At 43.1% G+C, this 21,223-nt stretch overlaps 1 protein-coding gene across 1 annotated transcript in view; it reads left to right on the top strand.

Annotated features, from left to right (window-relative positions):
* LOC116358599 (excitatory amino acid transporter 5-like) overlaps window positions 1-20,595 on the top strand; it is a 55,671-nt gene extending 35,076 nt beyond the window's left edge. Inside the window, exon 3 of the mRNA XM_031810117.1 lies at window positions 20,376-20,595. Within this exon, the coding sequence (XP_031665977.1) occupies window positions 20,376-20,595 (220 nt within the window). The remainder of the gene's footprint in view (window positions 1-20,375) is intronic.
* The last annotated feature ends 628 nt before the right edge of the window (window positions 20,596-21,223 follow it).

Genomic DNA, 21,223 nt, shown 5'->3' with positions numbered 1-21,223 from the left:
CTACTACTACTACTGTTGAGGGTTGATACTACTACTACTACTGTTGAGGGTTGATACTACTACTACTACTGTTGAGGGTTGATACTACTACTACTACCGTAGAGGGTTGATACTACTACTCCTGTAGAGGGTTGATACTACTACTGCTACTGTAGAGGGTTGATACTACTACTCCTGTAGAGGGTTGATACTACTACTGCTACTGTAGAGGGTTGATACTACTACTCCTGTAGAGGGTTGATACTACTACTACTGTAGAGGGTTGATACTACTACTGCTACTGTAGAGGGTTGATACTACTACTACTACCGTAGAGGGTTGATACTACTACTCCTGTAGAGGGTTGATACTACTACTACTACCGTAGAGGGTTGATACTACTACTCCTGTAGAGGGTTGATACTACTACTGCTACTGTAGAGGGTTGATACTACTACTACTACCGTAGAGGGTTGATACTACTACTCCTGTAGAGGGTTGATACTACTACTACTACCGTAGAGGGTTGATACTACTACTCCTGTAGAGGGTTGATACTACTACTGCTACTGTAGAGGGTTGATACTACTACTCCTGTAGAGGGTTGATACTACTACTACTGTAGAGGGTTGATACTACTACTGCTACTGTAGAGGGTTGATACTACTACTCCTGTAGAGGGTTGATACTACTACTACTACTGTTGAGGGTTGATACTACTACTGCTACTGTAGAGGGTTGATACTACTACTGCTACTGTAGAGGGTTGATACTACTACTACTACTGTAGAGGGTTGATACTACTACTGCTACTGTAGAGGGTTGATACTACTACTACTGTAGAGGGTTGATACTACTACTACTGTAGAGGGTTGATACTACTACTACTACTGTTGAGGGTTGATACTACTACTGCTACTGTAGAGGGTTGATACTACTACTGCTACTGTAGAGGGTTGATACTACTACTACCGTAGAGGGTTGATACTACTACTACTACTGTTGAGGGTTGATACTACTACTACTACTGTAGAGGGTTGATACTACTACTGCTACTGTAGAGGGTTGATACTACTACTACTACTGTTGAGGGTTGATACTACTACTACTACTGTAGAGGGTTGATACTACTACTGCTACTGTAGAGGGTTGATACTACTACTGCTACTGTAGAGGGTTGATACTACTACTACTACTGTAGAGGGTTGATACTACTACTACTACTGTAGAGGGTTGATACTACTACTACTGTAGAGGGTTGATACTACTACTACTACTGTAGAGGGTTGATACTACTACTACTACTGTAGAGGGTTGATACTACTACTCCTGTAGAGGGTTGATACTACTACTACTACTGTAGAGGGTTGATACTACTACTGCTACTGTAGAGGGTTGATACTACTACTCCTGTAGAGGGTTGATACTACTACTACTGTAGAGGGTTGATACTACTACTACTACTGTAGAGGGTTGATACTACTACTACTACTGTAGAGGGTTGATACTACTACTACTCCTGTAGAGGGTTGATACTACTACTACTACTGTAGAGGGTTGATACTACTACTACTGTAGAGGGTTGATACTACTACTACTACTGTAGAGTGTTGATACTACTACTACTGTAGAGGGTTGATACTACTACTACTACTGTAGAGGGTTGATACTACTACTACTACTGTAGAGGGTTGATACTACTACTGCTACTGTAGAGGGTTGATACTACTACTCCTGTAGAGGGTTGATACTACTACTACTGTAGAGGGTTGATACTACTACTACTACTGTAGAGGGTTGATACTACTACTACTACTGTAGAGGGTTGATACTACTACTACTCCTGTAGAGGGTTGATACTACTACTACTACTGTAGAGGGTTGATACTACTACTACTGTAGAGGGTTGATACTACTACTACTACTGTAGAGGGTTGATACTACTACTACTACTGTAGAGGGTTGATACTACTACTACTCCTGTAGAGGGTTGATACTACTACTACTACTGTAGAGGGTTGATACTACTACTACTACTGTAGAGGGTTGATACTACTACTACTGTAGAGGGTTGATACTACTACTACTCCTGTAGAGGGTTGATACTACTACTGCTACTGTAGAGGGTTGATACTACTACTACTACTGTAGAGGGTTGATACTACTACTACTCCTGTAGAGGGTTGATACTACTACTACTCCTGTAGAGGGTTGATACTACTACTACTGTAGAGGGTTGATACTACTACTACTACTGTAGAGGGTTGATACTACTACTACTACTGTAGAGGGTTGATACTACTACTACTACTGTAGAGGGTTGATACTACTACTACTCCTGTAGAGGGTTGATACTACTACTACTCCTGTAGAGGGTTGATACTACTACTACTGTAGAGGGTTTATACTACTACTACTACTGTAGAGGGTTGATACTACTACTACTACTGTAGAGGGTTGATACTACTACTACTACTGTAGAGGGTTGATACTACTACTACTCCTGTAGAGGGTTGATACTACTACTACTACTGTAGAGGGTTGATACTACTACTCCTGTAGAGGGTTGATACTACTACTACTACTGTAGAGGGTTGATACTACTACTACTACTGTAGAGGGTTGATACTACTACTCCTGTAGAGGGTTGATACTACTACTACTACTGTAGAGGGTTGATACTACTACTACTACTGTAGAGGGTTGATACTACTACTACTACTGTAGAGGGTTGATACTACTACTACTGTAGAGGGTTGATACTACTACTACTACTGTAGAGGGTTGATACTACTACTACTACTGTAGAGTGTTGATACTACTACTACTACTGTAGAGGGTTGATACTACTACTACTACTGTAGAGGGTTGATACTACTACTCCTGTAGAGGGTTGATACTACTACTACTGTAGAGGGTTGATACTACTACTACTGTAGAGGGTTGATACTACTACTACTGTAGAGGGTTGATACTACTACTACTCCTGTAGAGGGTTGATACTACTACTACTACTGTAGAGGGTTGATACTACTACTACTCCTGTAGAGGGTTGATACTACTACTGCTGTAGAGTGTTGATACTACTACTACTGTAGAGGGTTGATACTACTACTACTACTGTAGAGGGTTGATACTACTACTACTGTAGAGGGTTGATACTACTACTACTGTAGAGGGTTGATACTACTACTACTACTGTAGAGGGTTGATACTACTACTACTACTGTAGAGGGTTGATACTACTACTCCTGTAGAGGGTTGATACTACTACTACTACTGTAGAGGGTTGATACTACTACTACTACTGTAGAGGGTTGATACTACTACTACCGTAGAGTGTTTATATTGGAACCATTTATTGTGATTAATGTAAACAAAGTGCCAGTTCCTTGTTGATTTCCATGTAGTTTGTATGTTATTCGTGTTAAAGTAAACATCCCCGGAGGGGTCATTCCTTCCAATTTAAGAATACATCATTATTCCTGAGGTACTGTATCAACCATTCTGACGTGCATTCAAAAATCTACATGGTTAGCTGATATGTTTATTTGCATTTCTTAGAAGACGATAGTGCTCTAATTTCTAAGAAGACTGACGTTCTGGCATCTAAAACATATACTGTACATTCAATTTACATATGGAGGAAAATCCACATCTGCTCTGCTCTCAATTGTAAGACGATTGTTTCGTCAGCCAAGTCTTCATGGCGATGTGATGAATCCCTTCTGCCTGGCTCTTCACTGATATTTTTCCAAGAACATTGATTATTCCTGGCTTGACCTTTCCTCTTTGACACATCTCTTATCACAGAAGGCTATTGATTCCCATTGGCTTTTCCTCTCCCGGGGAGAACATTACAATACTGTTGAGTCAAGAAGAAGTGTTAGTTTTAATTGCCTGTATGTTTCTGTACAGCACTTTGAGACATCAGCTGATGTAAGATGGGCTTTATAAATAAATATGATTTGATGTTGATGATGGATGACAGGGCTTTTCCATATTATACTGTATGCAATACTGATTGACAGGAAATAGCAGAGATGACAGAAATCTTCTGCTTTTGGAATCAAAAGGTGATGTATGTGTCATCAGGCCAACAGGGGTCCTATGTTAGAGGTCAAAGGGCAGACTAATACCTAGCTGACTGGGGAAACATGAAGGACATTTTTCTGTTGTTCTTCTCCTCCGTTAGGAGGAAGAGGTAGCGAGTAAGATAACAGCGCTTGACTAAAATCACATCCAGCAGCATATTTCTGTTAGCCTGGTCCAAAATCTGTTGACGCTGTCTTGCCAACATCTATGGCAAGAGAGCACAAAACTATCTGAAACCGGGCTATATTTGTGATAATTATCAGTCACAATTATCACAAGATGAAACTCTTTAAATATCAGTCACAGGCCTCTCTGGCACCAACTCTGTTGTATTTGACCTTGAGAAATCAACTGATGAGAATTCTGATCAGTTCTGAAGCATGTCTGATGTCTCCAGGCGTGAGTATCATTGCTTTAGTTTAATAACTAACATCTAATTATTTTTTTGTCACCCCATGAATGATGTTGTCTGATGAGCTCTGTAGCAGTCTTTATTGTTCATTGGGTGATTTTTATTCTTCTCATTGACTTCAATGTGTATCTTAAAAAAAAAAAAAATCTGCATCCCAACACCTCTGATAAACCATAGACGGGAAATGTATTGACTTCTAATTAATGCATTTGCTTTCATTTGTGACCACACGGACAGATTGTTCACATATGGAAGGGGTGTGTATCTGTCATCACCAAATGGCTCTCTTGTGTAGACTAAGATTACGTTCCAAATAGAGCCCTATTCCCTTTATAGTGCACTACTTTTGACCAGGGCTCATAGTGCACTATATAGGGAATTGGATGTTATTTGGGCCCCGAGTCTGGATGAATCAGAGAGCCTGCCCGGCTGAAGTCCAATGCTTTTGTCAGTCTCATTAGAGCTAACGGGAGCTGTATCATGAGTGTACATGTTAATGACATCTGAGGGTTGGTTGTACCCCCAGGCACAGAGAAAAGAAAAGAGGAAAACATGTTCTCATAAATAAGAATTATACATCATTTCAGCACCCAGAACCAAATCTGTGTTAAAGGGACATCAGCATGTGAAATAGGCATGTTTCTGCTGTATCAAATCAAATTGATTTATATAGCCCTTCTTACATCAGCTGATATCTCAAAGTGCTGTGCAGAAACCCAGCCTAAAACCCCAAACAGCAAGCAATGCAGGTGTAGAAGCACGGTGGCTAGGAAAAACTCCCTAGAAAGGCCAAAACCTAGGAAGAAACCTAGAGAGGAACCAGGCTATGTGGGGTGGCCAGTCCTCTTTTGGCTGTGCCGGGTGGAGATTATAACAGAACATGGCCAAGATGTTCAAATGTTCATAAATGACCAGCATGGTCAAATAATAATAATCACAGGCAGAACAGTTGAAACTGGAGCAGCAGCACGGCCAGGTGGACTGGGGACAGCAAGGAGTCATCATGCCAGATAGTCCTGAGGCATGGTCCTAGGGCTCAGGTCCTCTGAGAGAGAGAAAGAAAGAGAGAAAGAGAGAATTAGAGAGAGCATACTTAAATTCACACAGGACACCGGATAGGACAGGAGAAGTACTCCAGATATAACAAACTGACCCTAGCCCCACGACACATAAACTACTGCAGCATAAATACTGGAGGCTGAGACAGGAGGGGTCAGGAGACACTGTGGCCCCATCCGATGAGACCCCCGGACAGGGCCAAACAGGAAAGATATAACCCCACCCACTTTGCCAAAGCACAGCCCCCACACCACTAGAGGGATATATTCAACCACCAACTTACCATCCTGAGACAAGGCCGAGTATAGCTGTATGTTTTGTAATAATAATGAAAGAGGTAGAAGATTGAGCAAGATAAGTGTTTCGATGACATCATTTGTTGTGCATCTTTCCGACCCACCAAACACAGAAATCCTCCATATTCATATATGTTGATGTTGGGGCGCTGCAGGAGAAAATGTGTCACGAGAGACTAAATCAAATCAAAAATCAAATCAAATTTTATTTGTCACATACACATACATAACAGATAATATATCTCAGTGATAAATAATCCATTATGTAAGCAAAATACTTTATAAGGAGCCATAAATACTTCTGAATGCTTATAGCCTGTATTATAATTCCTTATAAAGCACAATGAATGCATTCAAATGTATTGTAAATAAATAATAGTATCCTCAAAGAAAGTGTACGTTGAATGTTCTAAGAGGGCAAGTACAAGCACTACAACTTTCTTTTCAACATGCTAGCCTCTGTTTTGTGCCTCCTGAACATTACCCTCCTGAGCGGAACTTCCTGTAAGTCACTCTGCACCAAAGTGCAGGTAGACCCGGTGAATTTTACCCCCCCCCCCCCCCCTCATCTGAGTAAAGGGTCTGAATGAAAATATCATATTTCATTCACTGCCTCCTGTGCCCATCTTCTGCTGTACCCCCACCATCCCTCTAGCCACAGTGAACACCTGTCTTTGATCTGGCTGGTAAGAGGAATGTCTCCTGTCTTTGATCTGGCTGGTAAGAGGAATGTCTCCTGTCTTTGATCTGGCTGGTAAGAGGAACACCTCCTCTCTTTGATCTGGCTGGTAAGAGGAACACCTCCTCTCTTTGATCTGGCTGGTAAGAGGAATGTCTCCTGTCTTTGATCTGTCTGGTAAGAGGAATGTCTCCTGTCTTTGATCTGGCTGGTAAGAGGAATGTCTCCTGTCTTTGATCTGGCTCGTAAGAGGAATGTCTCCTGTCTTTGATCTGGCTGGTAAGAGGAATGTCTCCTGTCTTTGATCTGTCTGGTAAGAGAATGTCTCCTGTCTTTGATCTGGCTGGTAAGAGGAATGTCTCCTGTCTTTGATCTGGCTGGTAAGAGGAATGCCTCCTGTCTTTGATCTGGCTGGTAAGAGGAATGTCTCCTCTCTTTGATCTGGCTGGTAAGAGGAATGTCTCCTGTCTTTGATCTGGCTGGTAAGAGGAACACCTCCTCTCCTTGATCTGGCTGGTAAGAGGAACACCTCCTCTCCTTGATCTGGCTGGTAAGAGGAATGTCTCCTGTCTTTGATCTGGCTGGTAAGAGGAACACCTCCTCTCCTTGATCTGGCTGGTAAGAGGAATGTCTCCTGTCTTTGATCTGGCTGGTAAGAGGAACACCTCCTCTCCTTGATCTGGCTGGTAAGAGTGTTTGTGAAGATCAAGGACAATAATTATTCCAGAAAGCTGTTTCAGCCTCGGCACGGTTTCCATCCTCAGCAGGAGGGCAGGATGGTTCACTGCACATATGTCCCAAATGGCACCTTATTCCCTTTTCCCATATGGGCCCTGTTAAAAAGTTGTGTGCTATTTAGAGAATTGGGTGTAATTTGGAACGCAGATTGGATAGTATGGAGTCACAGCACGAAATGGCAGAGAAAATCTCTGAACATCTCTGATGTCTCTTTGGAAGGCAGAGAGACATCAAATCCTTGCTCCAATTTAGTCTACTTTGTCAAGAGAATGGACATTGGCGAGTAGTATACTCGGGAGCAGTGGGCGATGTGTACATCTACAGAGCCTGAACAGGAGGCTGCTCCGTCTGCCCCTACTGCAGTACGCGACCCAAAACAACCGCACTGCAGTAGGGGCAGACGGAGCAGCCTCCTGTTCAGGCTCTGTAGATGTACACATCGCCCACTGCTCCCGAGTATACTACTCGCCAATGTCCAGTCTCTTGACAAAGTAGACCAAATTGGAGCAAGGGTTTGATGTCTCTCTGCCTTCCAAAGAGACATCAGAGATTGTAACATTCTCTGTTTCACGGAAACATGGCTCTCTCGGGATATGTTGTCGGAATCGGTTCAGCCACCGGGCTTCTCCATGCATAGCGCCGACAGAGATAAACACCTTCATGATTAATGACTCATGGTGTAATCATAACAACATAAAGGAACTCAAGTCCTTCTGTTCACCCGACCTAGAATTCATTACAATCAAATGTCGGCCATATTACCTCACAAGAGAATTCTAGTCAGTTATCGTCACATCGGTGTACACTCCCCCTCAAGCAGACACCACGACAGCCCTCAAGGAACTTCAATGGACTATGTCAAATGGAAACCATATATCCTGATGCTGCATTTATTGTTGCTGTGGATTTTAGCAAAGCAAGTTTGAGAACAAGGCCACCTAAATTCTATCAGCATATTGATTGTAGTACACGCAAGGGTAATACACTAGAACACTGCTACTCTAACTTCCACGATGCATACAAAGCCCTCCCCCGCCCTCCCTCTGGCAAATCCGACCCCGGCACCATCTTGCTCCTACCGTTTAATAGGCAGAAACTCAAACAGGATGTACCAGTAACTAGAACCATTCAACGCTGGTCTGACCAATCGGAATCCATGCTTCAAGATTGTTTTGATCATGTGGACTGGGATATGTTCCTGGTAGCCTCAGAGAACAACATCGATCTATACGCTGACTCGGTAACTGAGTTTATGAGGAAGTGCATTGGAGATGTTGTACCCACTGTGACTATTAAAACCTACCCTAACCAGAAACAGTGGATGGATGGCAGCATTCACGCAAAACTGAAAGCGTGAACCATCACATTTAACCATGGAAACAGGTCTGGGAATATGGTTGAATATAAACAGTGTATTTGTTCCACCTGCAAGGCAATCAAACAAGCAAAATGCCAGTACAGGGACAAAGTGGAGTTGCAATTCAATGGCTCAGACACGAGATGTATATGGCAGGATCTACAGGAATCTACAGGATCTACAGGAATCTACAGGATCTACAGGAATCTACAGGAATCTACAGGATCTACAGGAATCTACAGGATCTACAGGAATCTACAGGATCTACAGGAATCTACAGGATCTACAGGAAATCACAGACTACAAAAATAAAACCTTCCATGTCAGGCTTTGAGACAAACTAAACACCTTCTTTGCCTGCTTTGAGGATAATACAGTGCCACCGTCGCAGCCCGCTAACAAGGACTACACCACCCCTTCTCTGTGGTAAAACATTTAAGCGTGTTAAACCTCGCAAGGCTGGTGGCCCAGACGTCATCCCTAGCCACGTCCTCAGAGCACGCGCAGACCAGCTGGCTGGTGTGTTTACAGACATATTAAATTGCGCCCTATTTCAGTCTGCTGTTCCCACATGCTTCAAGATGGCCACCATTGTTCCTGTGCCCAAGAAGGCAAAGATAGCTGAACTAGATGACTACCGCCCTGTAGCACTCACTTCTGTCATCGTGAAGTGCTTTGAGAGACTAGTCAAGGATAATTTCCCCTGCACCTCACCGGCCACCCTAGACCCACTCAGGAGGCTGAAGAAATTCAGCTTGTCACCCAAAACCCTGACAAACTTTTACAGATGCACAATCGAGAGCATCCTGTCGGGCTGTATCACAGCCTGGTACGGCAACTGCACCACCCTCAACCGCAAGGCTCTCTAGAGGGTAGTGCAGTCTGCACAACGCATCACCGGGGACAAACTACCTGCCCTCCATGACACTTGCAGCACCCGATGTCACAGGAAGGCCAAAAAGATCATCAAGGACAACAACCACTACCTGTTCACACCGCTATCATCCAGAAGGTGAGGTCAGTACAGGTGCATCCAAGCTGGGACCGAGAGATTGAAGAATACCATCTATCTCAAGGCCATCAGACTGCTAAACAGCCATGGCTAACTCAGAGAGGCTGCTGCCTTCATTGAGACTCAATCACTGGCCACTTTAATAAATGGATCACTTGTCACTTTAAACAGTGGAACTTTAATTAATGCCACTTTAATAATATTGACATATCTTACACTACTCATCTCATATGTATATACTGTATTTTATACCGTCTAGTTGCACCTTGCCTATGCCGCTCGGCCATCGCTCATCCATATATTTATATGTACCTATTCTCATTCACCCCTTTAGATTTGTGTGTATTAGGTAGTTGTTGGGAATTGTTAGATTACTTGTTAGATATTACTGCACTGCAGGAACTAGAAGCACAAGCATTTCACTACACTCGCATTAACATCTGCTAACCATGTGGAGGAGAGGAGAGAAGGAGAGGATCAGTTCAATTTGATTTGATTTGAAGGCTACATGAATCAAATGAAATCTGAATGACCATCTTACTGTGATAGACTGGGGAAGGTGACATGAATCAAATGAAATCTGAATGACCGTCTTACTGCGATAGACTGGGGAAGGTGACATGAATCAAATGAAATCTGAATGACCGTCTTACTGCGATAGACTGGGGAAGGTGATATGAATCAAATGAAATCTGAATGACCGTCTTACTGCGATAGACTGGGGAAGGTGATATGAATCAAATGAAATCTGAATGACCGTCTTACTGCGATAGACTGGGGAAGGTGATATGAATCAAATGAAATCTGAATGACCGTCTTACTGCGATAGACTGGGGAAGGTGATATGAATCAAATGAAATCTGAATGACCGTCTTACTGCGATAGACTGGGGAAGGTGATATGAATCAAATGAAATCTGAATGACCGTCTTACTGCGATAGACTGGGGAAGGTGACATGAATCAAATGAAATCTGAATGACCGTCTTACTGCGATAGACTGGGGAAGGTGATATGAATCAAATGAAATCTGAATGACCGTCTTACTGCGATAGACTGGGGAAGGTGATATGAATCAAATGAAATCTGAATGACCGTCTTACTGCGATAGACTGGGGAAGGTGATATGAATCAAATGAAATCTGAATGACCGTCTTACTGCGATAGACTGGGGAAGGTGACATGAATCAAATGAAATCTGAATGACCGTCTTACTGCGATAGACTGGGGAAGGTGACATGAATCAAATGAAATCTGAATGACCGTCTTACTGCGATAGACTGGGGAAGGTGACATGAATCAAATGAAATCTGAATGACCGTCTTACTGCGATAGACTGGGGAAGGTGATATGAATCAAATGAAATCTGAATGACCGTCTTACTGCGATAGACTGGGGAAGGTGATATGAATCAAATGAAATCTGAATGACCGTCTTACTGCGATAGACTGGGGAAGGTGATATGAATCAAATGAAATCTGAATGACCGTCTTACTGCGATAGACTGGGGAAGGTGATATGAATCAAATGAAATCTGAATGACCGTCTTACTGCGATAGACTGGGGAAGGTGATATGAATCAAATGAAATCTGAATGACCGTCTTACTGCGATAGACTGGGGAAGGTGATATGAATCAAATGAAATCTGAATGACCGTCTTACTGCGATAGACTGGGGAAGGTGATATGAATCAAATGAAATCTGAATGACCATCTTACTGCGATAGACTGGGGAAGGTGATATGAATCAAATGAAATCTGAATGACCGTCTTACTGCGATAGACTGGGGAAGGTGATATGAATCAAATGAAATCTGAATGACCGTCTTACTGCGATAGACTGGGGAAGGTGATATGAATCAAATGAAATCTGAATGACCGTCTTACTGCGATAGACTGGGGAAGGTGATATGAATCAAATGAAATCTGAATGACCATCTTACTGCGATAGACTGGGGAAGGTGATATGAATCAAATGAAATCTGAATGACCGTCTTACTGCGATAGACTGGGGAAGGTGATATGAATCAAATGAAATCTGAATGACCGTCTTACTGCGATAGACTGGGGAAGGTGATATGAATCAAATGAAATCTGAATGACCATCTTACTGCGATAGACTGGGGAAGGTGACATGAATCAAATGAAATCTGAATGACCATCTTACTGCGATAGACTGGGGAAGGTGATATGAATCAAATGAAATCTGAATGACCATCTTACTGCGATAGACTGGGGAAGGTGACATGAATCAAATGAAATCTGAATGACCATCTTACTGCGATAGACTGGGGAAGGTGACATGAATCAAATGAAATCTGAATGACCATCTTACTGCGATAGACTGGGGAAGGTGACATGAATCAAATGAAATCTGAATGACCGTCTTACTGCGATAGACTGGGGAAGGTGATATGAATCAAATGAAATCTGAATGACCGTCTTACTGCGATAGACTGGGGAAGGTGATATGAATCAAATGAAATCTGAATGACCATCTTACTGCGATAGACTGGGGAAGGTGATATGAATCAAATGAAATCTGAATGACCGTCTTACTGCGATAGACTGGGGAAGGTGATATGAATCAAATGAAATCTGAATGACCATCTTACTGCGATAGACTGGGGAAGGTGATATGAATCAAATGAAATCTGAATGACCATCTTACTGCGATAAACCTAAAATCCTATCTAAATAGTCTGTTGTTTTCCTGAACTTAGTCTGACCTTTCTTGACATGATTTAACAGCAACCCTTTTTCTCTGGTTGTTTTGGGGGCAGATTAATGTTATGTGTGAAAGGACAAGGAGAGGAGGAGAGGAGAGAAGGAGAGGAGGAGCAGAGGAGGGGAGTAGATGAGAAGGGGAGGAGGAGAAGAGGAGAGGAAAGGAGGAGAGGAGAGGAGGAGCAGAGGAGGGGAGTAGAGGAGGGTAGATGAGAGGAGGAGAGGACAAAGTAGCAGAGAAGGGGAGAGGATAGGAGGACAGGAGAGGAGAGGAAAGGGGAGCAGAGGAGGGGAGTAGAGGAGGAGAGAGGAGAGGAAAGGAAAGGGGAGCAGAGGAGGGGAGTAGAGGAGGAGAGAGGAGAGGAAAGGAGGAGGGGAGAAGAGGAAAGGGGAGTAGAGGAGGAGAGAGGAGAGGAGGAGAGAGGAGAGGAGGGGAGGAGAGGAAAGGGGAGTAGAGGAGGAGAGAGGAGAGGAGGAGAGAGGAGAGGAGGAGAGGAGGAGAGAGGAGAGGAGGGGAGAAGAGGAAAGGGGAGTAGAGGAGGAGAGAGGAGAGAGGAGAGGAGGAGAGAGGAGAGGAGGGGAGGAGAGGAAAGGGGAGTAGAGGAGGAGAGAGGAGAGGAGGAGAGAGGAGAGGAGGAAGGGAGGAAGGGAGGAAGCAATGTTTAATTCACCACTGCTCTGCTCTAACTGTCCACCCTGCTGCTCTGATGGGGAATATCTAAATAGTCTCTGTTGTTTTCCTGAACTTAGTCTGACCTTTCTTGACATGATTTAAAGCAACCCTTTTTCTCTGGTTGTTTTGGGGGCAGATTAATGTTATGTGTGAAAGGACAAGGAGAGGAGGAGAGGAGAGAAGGAGAGGAGGAGTAGATCAGGAGGGGAGGAGGAGAAGGAGAGGAGGAGAGGAGAGGAGGAGCAGAGGGGGGGAGTAGAGGAGGGAAGATGAGAGGAGGAGAGGACAACGTAGCAGAGAAGGGGAGAGGATAGGAGGACAGGAGAGGAGGTTAGGAGAGGATGAGAGGAGGAGAGAGGAGAGGAGGAGAGAGGAGAGGAGGAGAGGAGGAGAGAGGAGAGGAGAGGAGGAAGGGAGGAAGGGAGGAAGCCATGTTTAATTCACCACTGCTCTGCTCTAACTGTCCACCCGGCTGCTCTGATGGGACATATCTGGAGACAGTCACGCACAGCTCAGAAACATCTGTGGCCTTTCCTTATATAAAAGGCTCCTGTCTTTCTCTATCTCTCTGGTTTAGTATCAGGTTGCTTGAGGATACTGACAGACTGACTTCAAGAATCTGCCATTTTCTTTCAATGACCTCTGACATTATGTTTTGTAATGATTGTTGCCGTTTGAATTATTGTGGCAGAAGCTCCCTGAGAAACCCTGGTTGTTGTCATTTGATCAAAGATGGAGAAACTGGCTGCTCCCTGAGAAACCCTGGTTGTTGTCATTTGATCAAAGATGGAGAAACTGGCTGCTCCCTGAGAAACCCTGGTTGTTGTCATTTGATCAAAGATGGAGAAACTGGCTGCTCCCTGAGAAACCCTGGTTGTTGTCATTTGATCAAAGATGGAGAAACTGGCTGCTCCCTGAGAAACCCTGGTTGTTGTCATTTGATCAAAGATGGAGAAACTGGCTGCTCCCTGAGAAACCCTGGTTGTTGTCATTTGATCAAAGATGGAGAAACTGGCTGCTCCCTGAGAAACCCTGGTTGTTGTCATTTGATCAAAGATGGAGAAACTGGCTGCTCCCTGAGAAACCCTGGTTGTTGTCATTTGATCAAAGATGGAGAAACTGGCTGCTCCCTGAGAAACCCTGGTTGTTGTCATTTGATCAAAGATGGAGAAACTGGCTGCTCCCTGAGAAACCCTGGTTGTTGTCATTTGATCAAAGATGGAGAAACTGGCTGCTCCCTGAGAAACCCTGGTTGTTGTCATTTGATCAAAGATGGAGAAACTGGCTGCTCCCTGAGAAACCCTGGTTGTTGTCATTTGATCAAAGATGGAGAAACTGGCTGCTGGTTGAGCAAAATTATGTTGGATTCATTATGATTCATGATGATTTATGATGATTTGTGATGATTCATGATGATTTGTGATGATTCATGATGATTTGTGATGATTTATGATGATTAATGATGATTCATGATGATTCATGATGATCCATGATGATTTGTGATGATTCATGATGATTTGGGATGATTTATGATGATTTGTGATGATTCATGACGATTCATGATGATTCATGACAATTTATGATATTCATGAGGATTTATGATGATTCTTGCTGATTCCTGATGATTTATAATGATTCATGAGGATTTATGATGATTCATGAGGATTTATGATGATTCATGATGATTCATGATGATGTTTCAACCAGCCAATGAGAGTGGTTCTAATATATGTCGAATAACTCTGACTAAGAGGGACTTTGCTCACGGTTGGTTGGTCAGAGATGTGGGAACCACCTTATGGTATCCTGCAGGTGCTGGGTTCACAGCCCAGACAAAGCAGTATTAACCAGGGTTAATCAGGGTTACGTCCTTATCCTGTCCTCCATCCTCCGTTCCTACTGGGTGTGAACTGTAAGCCTGCCTCCATCTTGTTATTCCCAGTCTTTATACCCAGTGAGTTGCTCCAACCAACTCCAACACACACTATCTATCAGACTATCTACCACACTATCTAGCACACTATCTAGCACACTAACTATCACACTATGTAGCACACTATCTATCACACTATCTATCACACTATGTAGCACACTATCTAGCACACTATGTAGCACACTATCTACCACACTATCTACCACACTATCACTTTAATAATGGGAATTGATGGGAAATTATGTAAATATATCACTAGCCACTTTAAACAATGCTACCTTATATAATGTTACTTACCCTACATTATTCATCTCATATGCATATGTATATACTGTACTCTATATCATCGACTGCATCCTTATGTAATACATGTATCACTAGCCACTTTAACTATGCCACTTTGTTTACATACTCATCTCATATGTATATACTGTACTCGATACCATATACTGTATCTTGCCTATGCTGCTCTGTACCATCACTCATTCATATATCCTTATGTACATATTCTTTATCCCCTTACACTGTGTATAAGACAGTAGTTTTGGAATTGTTAGTTAGATTACTTGTTGGTTATTACTGCATTGTCGGAACTAGAAGCACAAGCATTTCGCTACACTCGCATTAACATCTGCTAACCATGTGTATGTGACAAATACAATTTGATTTGATTTGATTTGACTATCTATCACACTATCTACCACACTATCGATCACACTATCTACAACACTATCTACCACACTATCGATCACACTATCTACAACACTATCGATCACACTATCTACCACACTATCTATCACACTATCTACCACGATATCTACCACACGATCTACCACACGATCTACCACACTATATATCACACTATATATCACACTATCTATCACACTATCTACCACACTATCTACCACAATATCTACCACACTATCTACCACACTATCTATCACACTATCTACCACACTATCTATCACACTATATATCACACTATCTACCACACTATCTACCACACTATCTATCACACTATATATCACACTATATATCACACTATCTATCACACTATCTATCACACTATCTATCACACTATCTACCACACTATATATCACACTATCTATCACACTATCTATCACACTATCTAGCACACTATCTAGCACACTATCTAGCACACTATCTATCACACTATCTACCACACTATCTATCACACTATATATCACACTATCTACCACACTATCTACCACACTATCTACCACACTATCTACCACACTATCTATCACACTATCTACCACACTATATATCACACTATCTAGCACACTATCTAGCACACTATCTAGCACACTATCTACCACACTATCTACCACACTATCTAGCACACTATCTAGCACACTATCTACCACACTATCTAGCACACTATCTACCACACTATCTAGCACACTATCTACCACACTATCTATCACACTATCTAGCACACTATCTAGCACACTATCTACCACACTATCTAGCACACTATCTACCACACTATATATCACACTATATATCACACTATATATCACACTATATATCACACTATCTATCACACTATATATCACACTATCTATCACACTATATATCACACTATCTATCACACTATCTACCACACTATCTACCACACTATCTAGCACACTATCTAGCACACTATCTAGCACACTATCTACCACACTATCTACCACACTATCTACCACACTATCTAGCACACTATCTAGCACACTATCTAGCACACTATCTACCACACTATCTACCACACTATCTAGCACACTATCTAGCACACTATCTAGCACACTATCTACCACACTATCTAGCACACTATCTAGCACACTTTCTAGCACACTATCTAGCACACTATCTACCACACTATCTAGCACACTATCTAGCACACTATCTAGCACACTATCTAGCACACTATCTATCACACTATCTACCACACTATCTACCACACTATCTACCACACTATCTACCACACTATATATCACACTATCTATCACACTATATATCACACTATCTATCACACTATATATCACACTATCTATCACACTATCTACCACACTATATATCACACTATCTATCACACTATCTATCACACTATCTAGCACACTATCTGTCACACTATCTAGCACACTATCTAGCACACTATCTACCACACTATCTAGCACACTATCTAGCACACTATCTACCACACTATCTAGCACACTATCTAGCACACTATCTAGCACACTATCTATCACACTATCTAGCACACTATCTAGCACACTATCTAGCACACTATCTAGCACACTATCTATCACACTATCTACCACACTATCTACCACACTATCTACCACACTATATATCACACTATCTATCACACTATATATCACACTATCTATCACACTATATATCACACTATCTATCACACTATCTACCACACTATATATCACACTATCTATCACACTATCTAGCACACTATCTAGCACACTATCTAGCACACTATCTCACTGAGAGCAGCAGACCTGGATTTAAATCATTCAAATACTGTATCTGTGCTTGATTGAGCTTGTCTGTCCTACTGGACCAATGGAATAGTGTCAGAACTGCACACCCAGACAGGCTAGAGCAAACTCTCAAAAATATTTGAAAGACTTGAAATAGTATTTAAAACCAGGACTGGAAAGCAAGTACAGAATCTCAGGGATTCAATATTACATGAATAGTTATTACCAAGTTGAGTTCCTTGGTGGGATGGAAGGTGCTGTAATGTTGGACATGATGTCCTCAAGGGTTTTACACTTTGCTTTGAGTGGTGGGTCTCTTGACTTATTTCTCTCTCTTACATGTTCATTTCACATATCAACTTTTATCGGTTTCTGTGTATATTTGATGTGTGTGCCAATGACATTTTCCTGGGAAAGTTAGTGGGCAGAAATGTATGCTCTTAATCGACACCAAACTTTTTCTAAAATCCCCATGGCTGAAGCTCTCAAAGAAGCTTCAAATTAAACATGACTTAAAAAGTGCATTTAGCATGAATGTCGCTATGCACTATAAAGAAGAGAACAGCATGTAGCTAAACATTTCACCAACCTTTACCACTGAGCTCTCTCTTTCCTGACCCATTCTGTTTCCACCATCTCTCTCTCTTTCCTGACCCATTCTGTTTCCACCCATCTCTCTCTCTTTCCTGACCCATTCTGTTTCCACCCATCTCTCTCTCTTTCCTGACCCATTCTGTTTCCACCATCTCTCTCTCTTTCCTGACCCATTCTGTTTCCACCATCTCTCTCTCTTTCCTGACCCATTCTGTTTCCACCCATCTCTCTCTCTTTCCTGACCCATTCTGTTTCCACCCATCTCTCTCTCTTTCCTGACCCATTCTGTTTCCACCATCTCTCTCTCTTTCCTGACCCATTCTGTTTCCACCCATCTCTCTCTCTTTCCTGACCCATTCTGTTTCCACACATCTCTCTCTCTTTCCTGATCCATTCTGTTTCCACCCATCGCTCTCTCTCTTTCCTGACCCATTCTGTTTCCACCCATCTCTCTCTCTTTCCTGACCCATTCTGCTTCCACCCATCTCTCTCTCTCTTTCCTGACCCATTCTGTTTCCACCCATCTCTCTCTCTTTCCTGACCCATTCTGTTTCCACCCATCTCTCTCTCTTTCCTGACCCATTCTGTTTCCACCATCTCTCTCTCTTTCCTGACCCATTCTGTTTCCACCATCTCTCTCTCTTTCCTGACCCATTCTGTTTCCACCCATCTCTCTCTCTTTCCTGACCCATTCTGTTTCCACCCATCTCTCTCTCTTTCCTGACCCATTCTGTTTCCACCATCTCTCTCTCTTTCCTGACCCATTCTGTTTCCACCCATCTCTCTCTCTTTCCTGACCCATTCTGTTTCCACACATCTCTCTCTCTTTCCTGATCCATTCTGTTTCCACCCATCGCTCTCTCTCTTTCCTGACCCATTCTGTTTCCACCCATCTCTCTCTCTTTCCTGACCCATTCTGCTTCCACCCATCTCTCTCTCTCTTTCCTGACCCATTCTGTTTCCACCCATCTCTCTCTCTCTTTCCTGACCCATTCTGTTTCCACCCATCTCTCTCTCTTTCCTGACCCATTCTGTTTCCACCCATCTCTCTCTCTTTCCTGACCCATTCTGTTTCCACCCATCTCTCTCTCTTTCCTGATCCATTCTGTTTCCACCCATCTCTCTCTCTCTTTCCTGACCCATTCTGTTTCCACCCATCTCTCTCTCTTTCCTGACCCATTCTGCTTCCACCCATCTCTCTCTCTCTTTCCTGACCCATTCTGTTTCCACCCATCTCTCTCTCTTTCCTGACCCATTCTGTTTCCACCCATCTCTCTCTCTTTCCTGACCCATTCTGTTTCCACCCATCTCTCTCTCTTTCCTGACCCATTCTGTTTCCACCCATCTCTCTCTCTTTCCTGACCCATTCTGTTTACACCCATCTCTCTCTCTTTCCTGACCCATTCTGTTTCCACCCATCTCTCTCTCTTTCCTGACCCATTCTGTTTCCACCCATCTCTCTCTCTTTCCTGACCCATTCTGTTTCCACCCATCTCTCTCTCTCTTTCCTGACCCATTCTGTTTCCACCCATCTCTCTCTCTTTCCTGACCCATTATGTTTCCACCCATCTCTCTCTCTTTCCTGACCCATTCTGTTTCCACCATCTCTCTCTCTTTCCTGACCCATTCTGTTTCCACCATCTCTCTCTCTTTCCTGACCCATTCTGTTTCCACCCATCTCTCTCTCTTTCCTGACCCATTCTGTTTCCACCCATCTCTCTCTCTTTCCTGACCCATTCTGTTTCCACCCATCTCTCTCTCTTTCCTGACCCATTCTGTTTCCACCATCTCTCTCTCTTTCCTGACCCATTCTGTTTCCACCCATCTCTCTCTTTCCTGACCCATTCTGTTTCCACCCATCTCTCTCTCTTTCCTGACCCATTCTGTTTCCACCCATCTCTCTCTCTTTCCTGACCCATTCTGTTTCCACCCATCTCTCTCTCTTTCCTGATCCATTCTGTTTCCACCCATCTCTCTCTCTTTCCTGACCCATTCTGTTTCCACCCATCTCTCTCTCTTTCCTGATCCATTCTGTTTCCACCATCTCTCTCTCTTTCCTGATCCATTCTGTTTCCACCCATCTCTCTCTCTTTCCTGACCCATTCTGTTTCCACCCATCTCTCTCTCTTTCCTGACCCATTCTGTTTCCACCATCTCTCTCTCTTTCCTGACCCATTCTGTTTCCACCCATCTCTCTCTCTTTCGACTCGCTGTCTACAGTTTTATTATGATTGTTATTCTTATAGTTTATTATTGTTTCTCTTATTCTCTTTGTGGATTACCAGTCTGGCTCCTTCCTCCTAACCGTTCTGTTCTTCTCTCTAGTTTGATGTCGGGGCTGGCAGCCCTGGATGCCAAGTGTTCCAGCCGCCTGGGCATCATGACCGTCTCCTACTACCTGTGGACCACCTTCGTGGCGGTGGTGGTGGGCATCCTCATGGTTACCATCATCCACCCAGGGGGCGCCGCCCAGAAGGAGGACAACGAGGACAGCGGCAAGCCAATCATGAGCTCCGCTGATGCCCTGCTTGATCTGATTCGGTAAGAGACAGATAATTAAATTTACCTTTGACCTTTGTTGTTGTGTCCAATGTAATTGGATTGTTTTAATGTCAGCCTACATTGAAGGTTCAAGGGTTTTTCTTATTCACGTTTACAATAAACACATTTGTTTCCTCAGTACATATTCAAACAGGAATATCACTTTTTCTTCAAGCCTCTGTACTCTACGACTGTTGACATTTGAATGGCTTTGCCGCTCAATCAATCAAGTCATTTTACATAGCACTTTTTTTTTATGAAAGCAACATTTTGTTTACAAGTGCCTTACACATTAACCTGGTTACTGCAGATTCATAAGACTCCCATCAAGAGACCTTTGTGTTTGAGGCAGGCTTTAGAAAAATATTTTTGGGGGACAAGACTGTGTGTGTGTGTGTGTCTGCCTGCATGCATGTGAGATTGTAACAGGAAGCTAACGGGGCTTCCTGCTCTTAGCTTCACCTCATCTCTCAACAATGGGTCAGAATGGGTCAGGGGTGGTGGGGTGGAGGGGATGGGGATGGGGATGGAGGGGTGGAGGGGATGGGAATGGAGGGGTGGAGGGGATGGGGGTGGAGAGGTGGAGGGGATGGGGTTGGAGGGGATGTGGGTGGAGGGGTGGAGGGGATGGA

This window comes from Oncorhynchus kisutch, linkage group LG30, assembly GCF_002021735.2.
Source record: "Oncorhynchus kisutch isolate 150728-3 linkage group LG30, Okis_V2, whole genome shotgun sequence".
NCBI lineage: Eukaryota > Metazoa > Chordata > Actinopteri > Salmoniformes > Salmonidae > Oncorhynchus > Oncorhynchus kisutch.
Note: the sequence above shows the minus strand (reverse complement) of the source record. Positions and strands in the feature narration are given on the sequence as shown.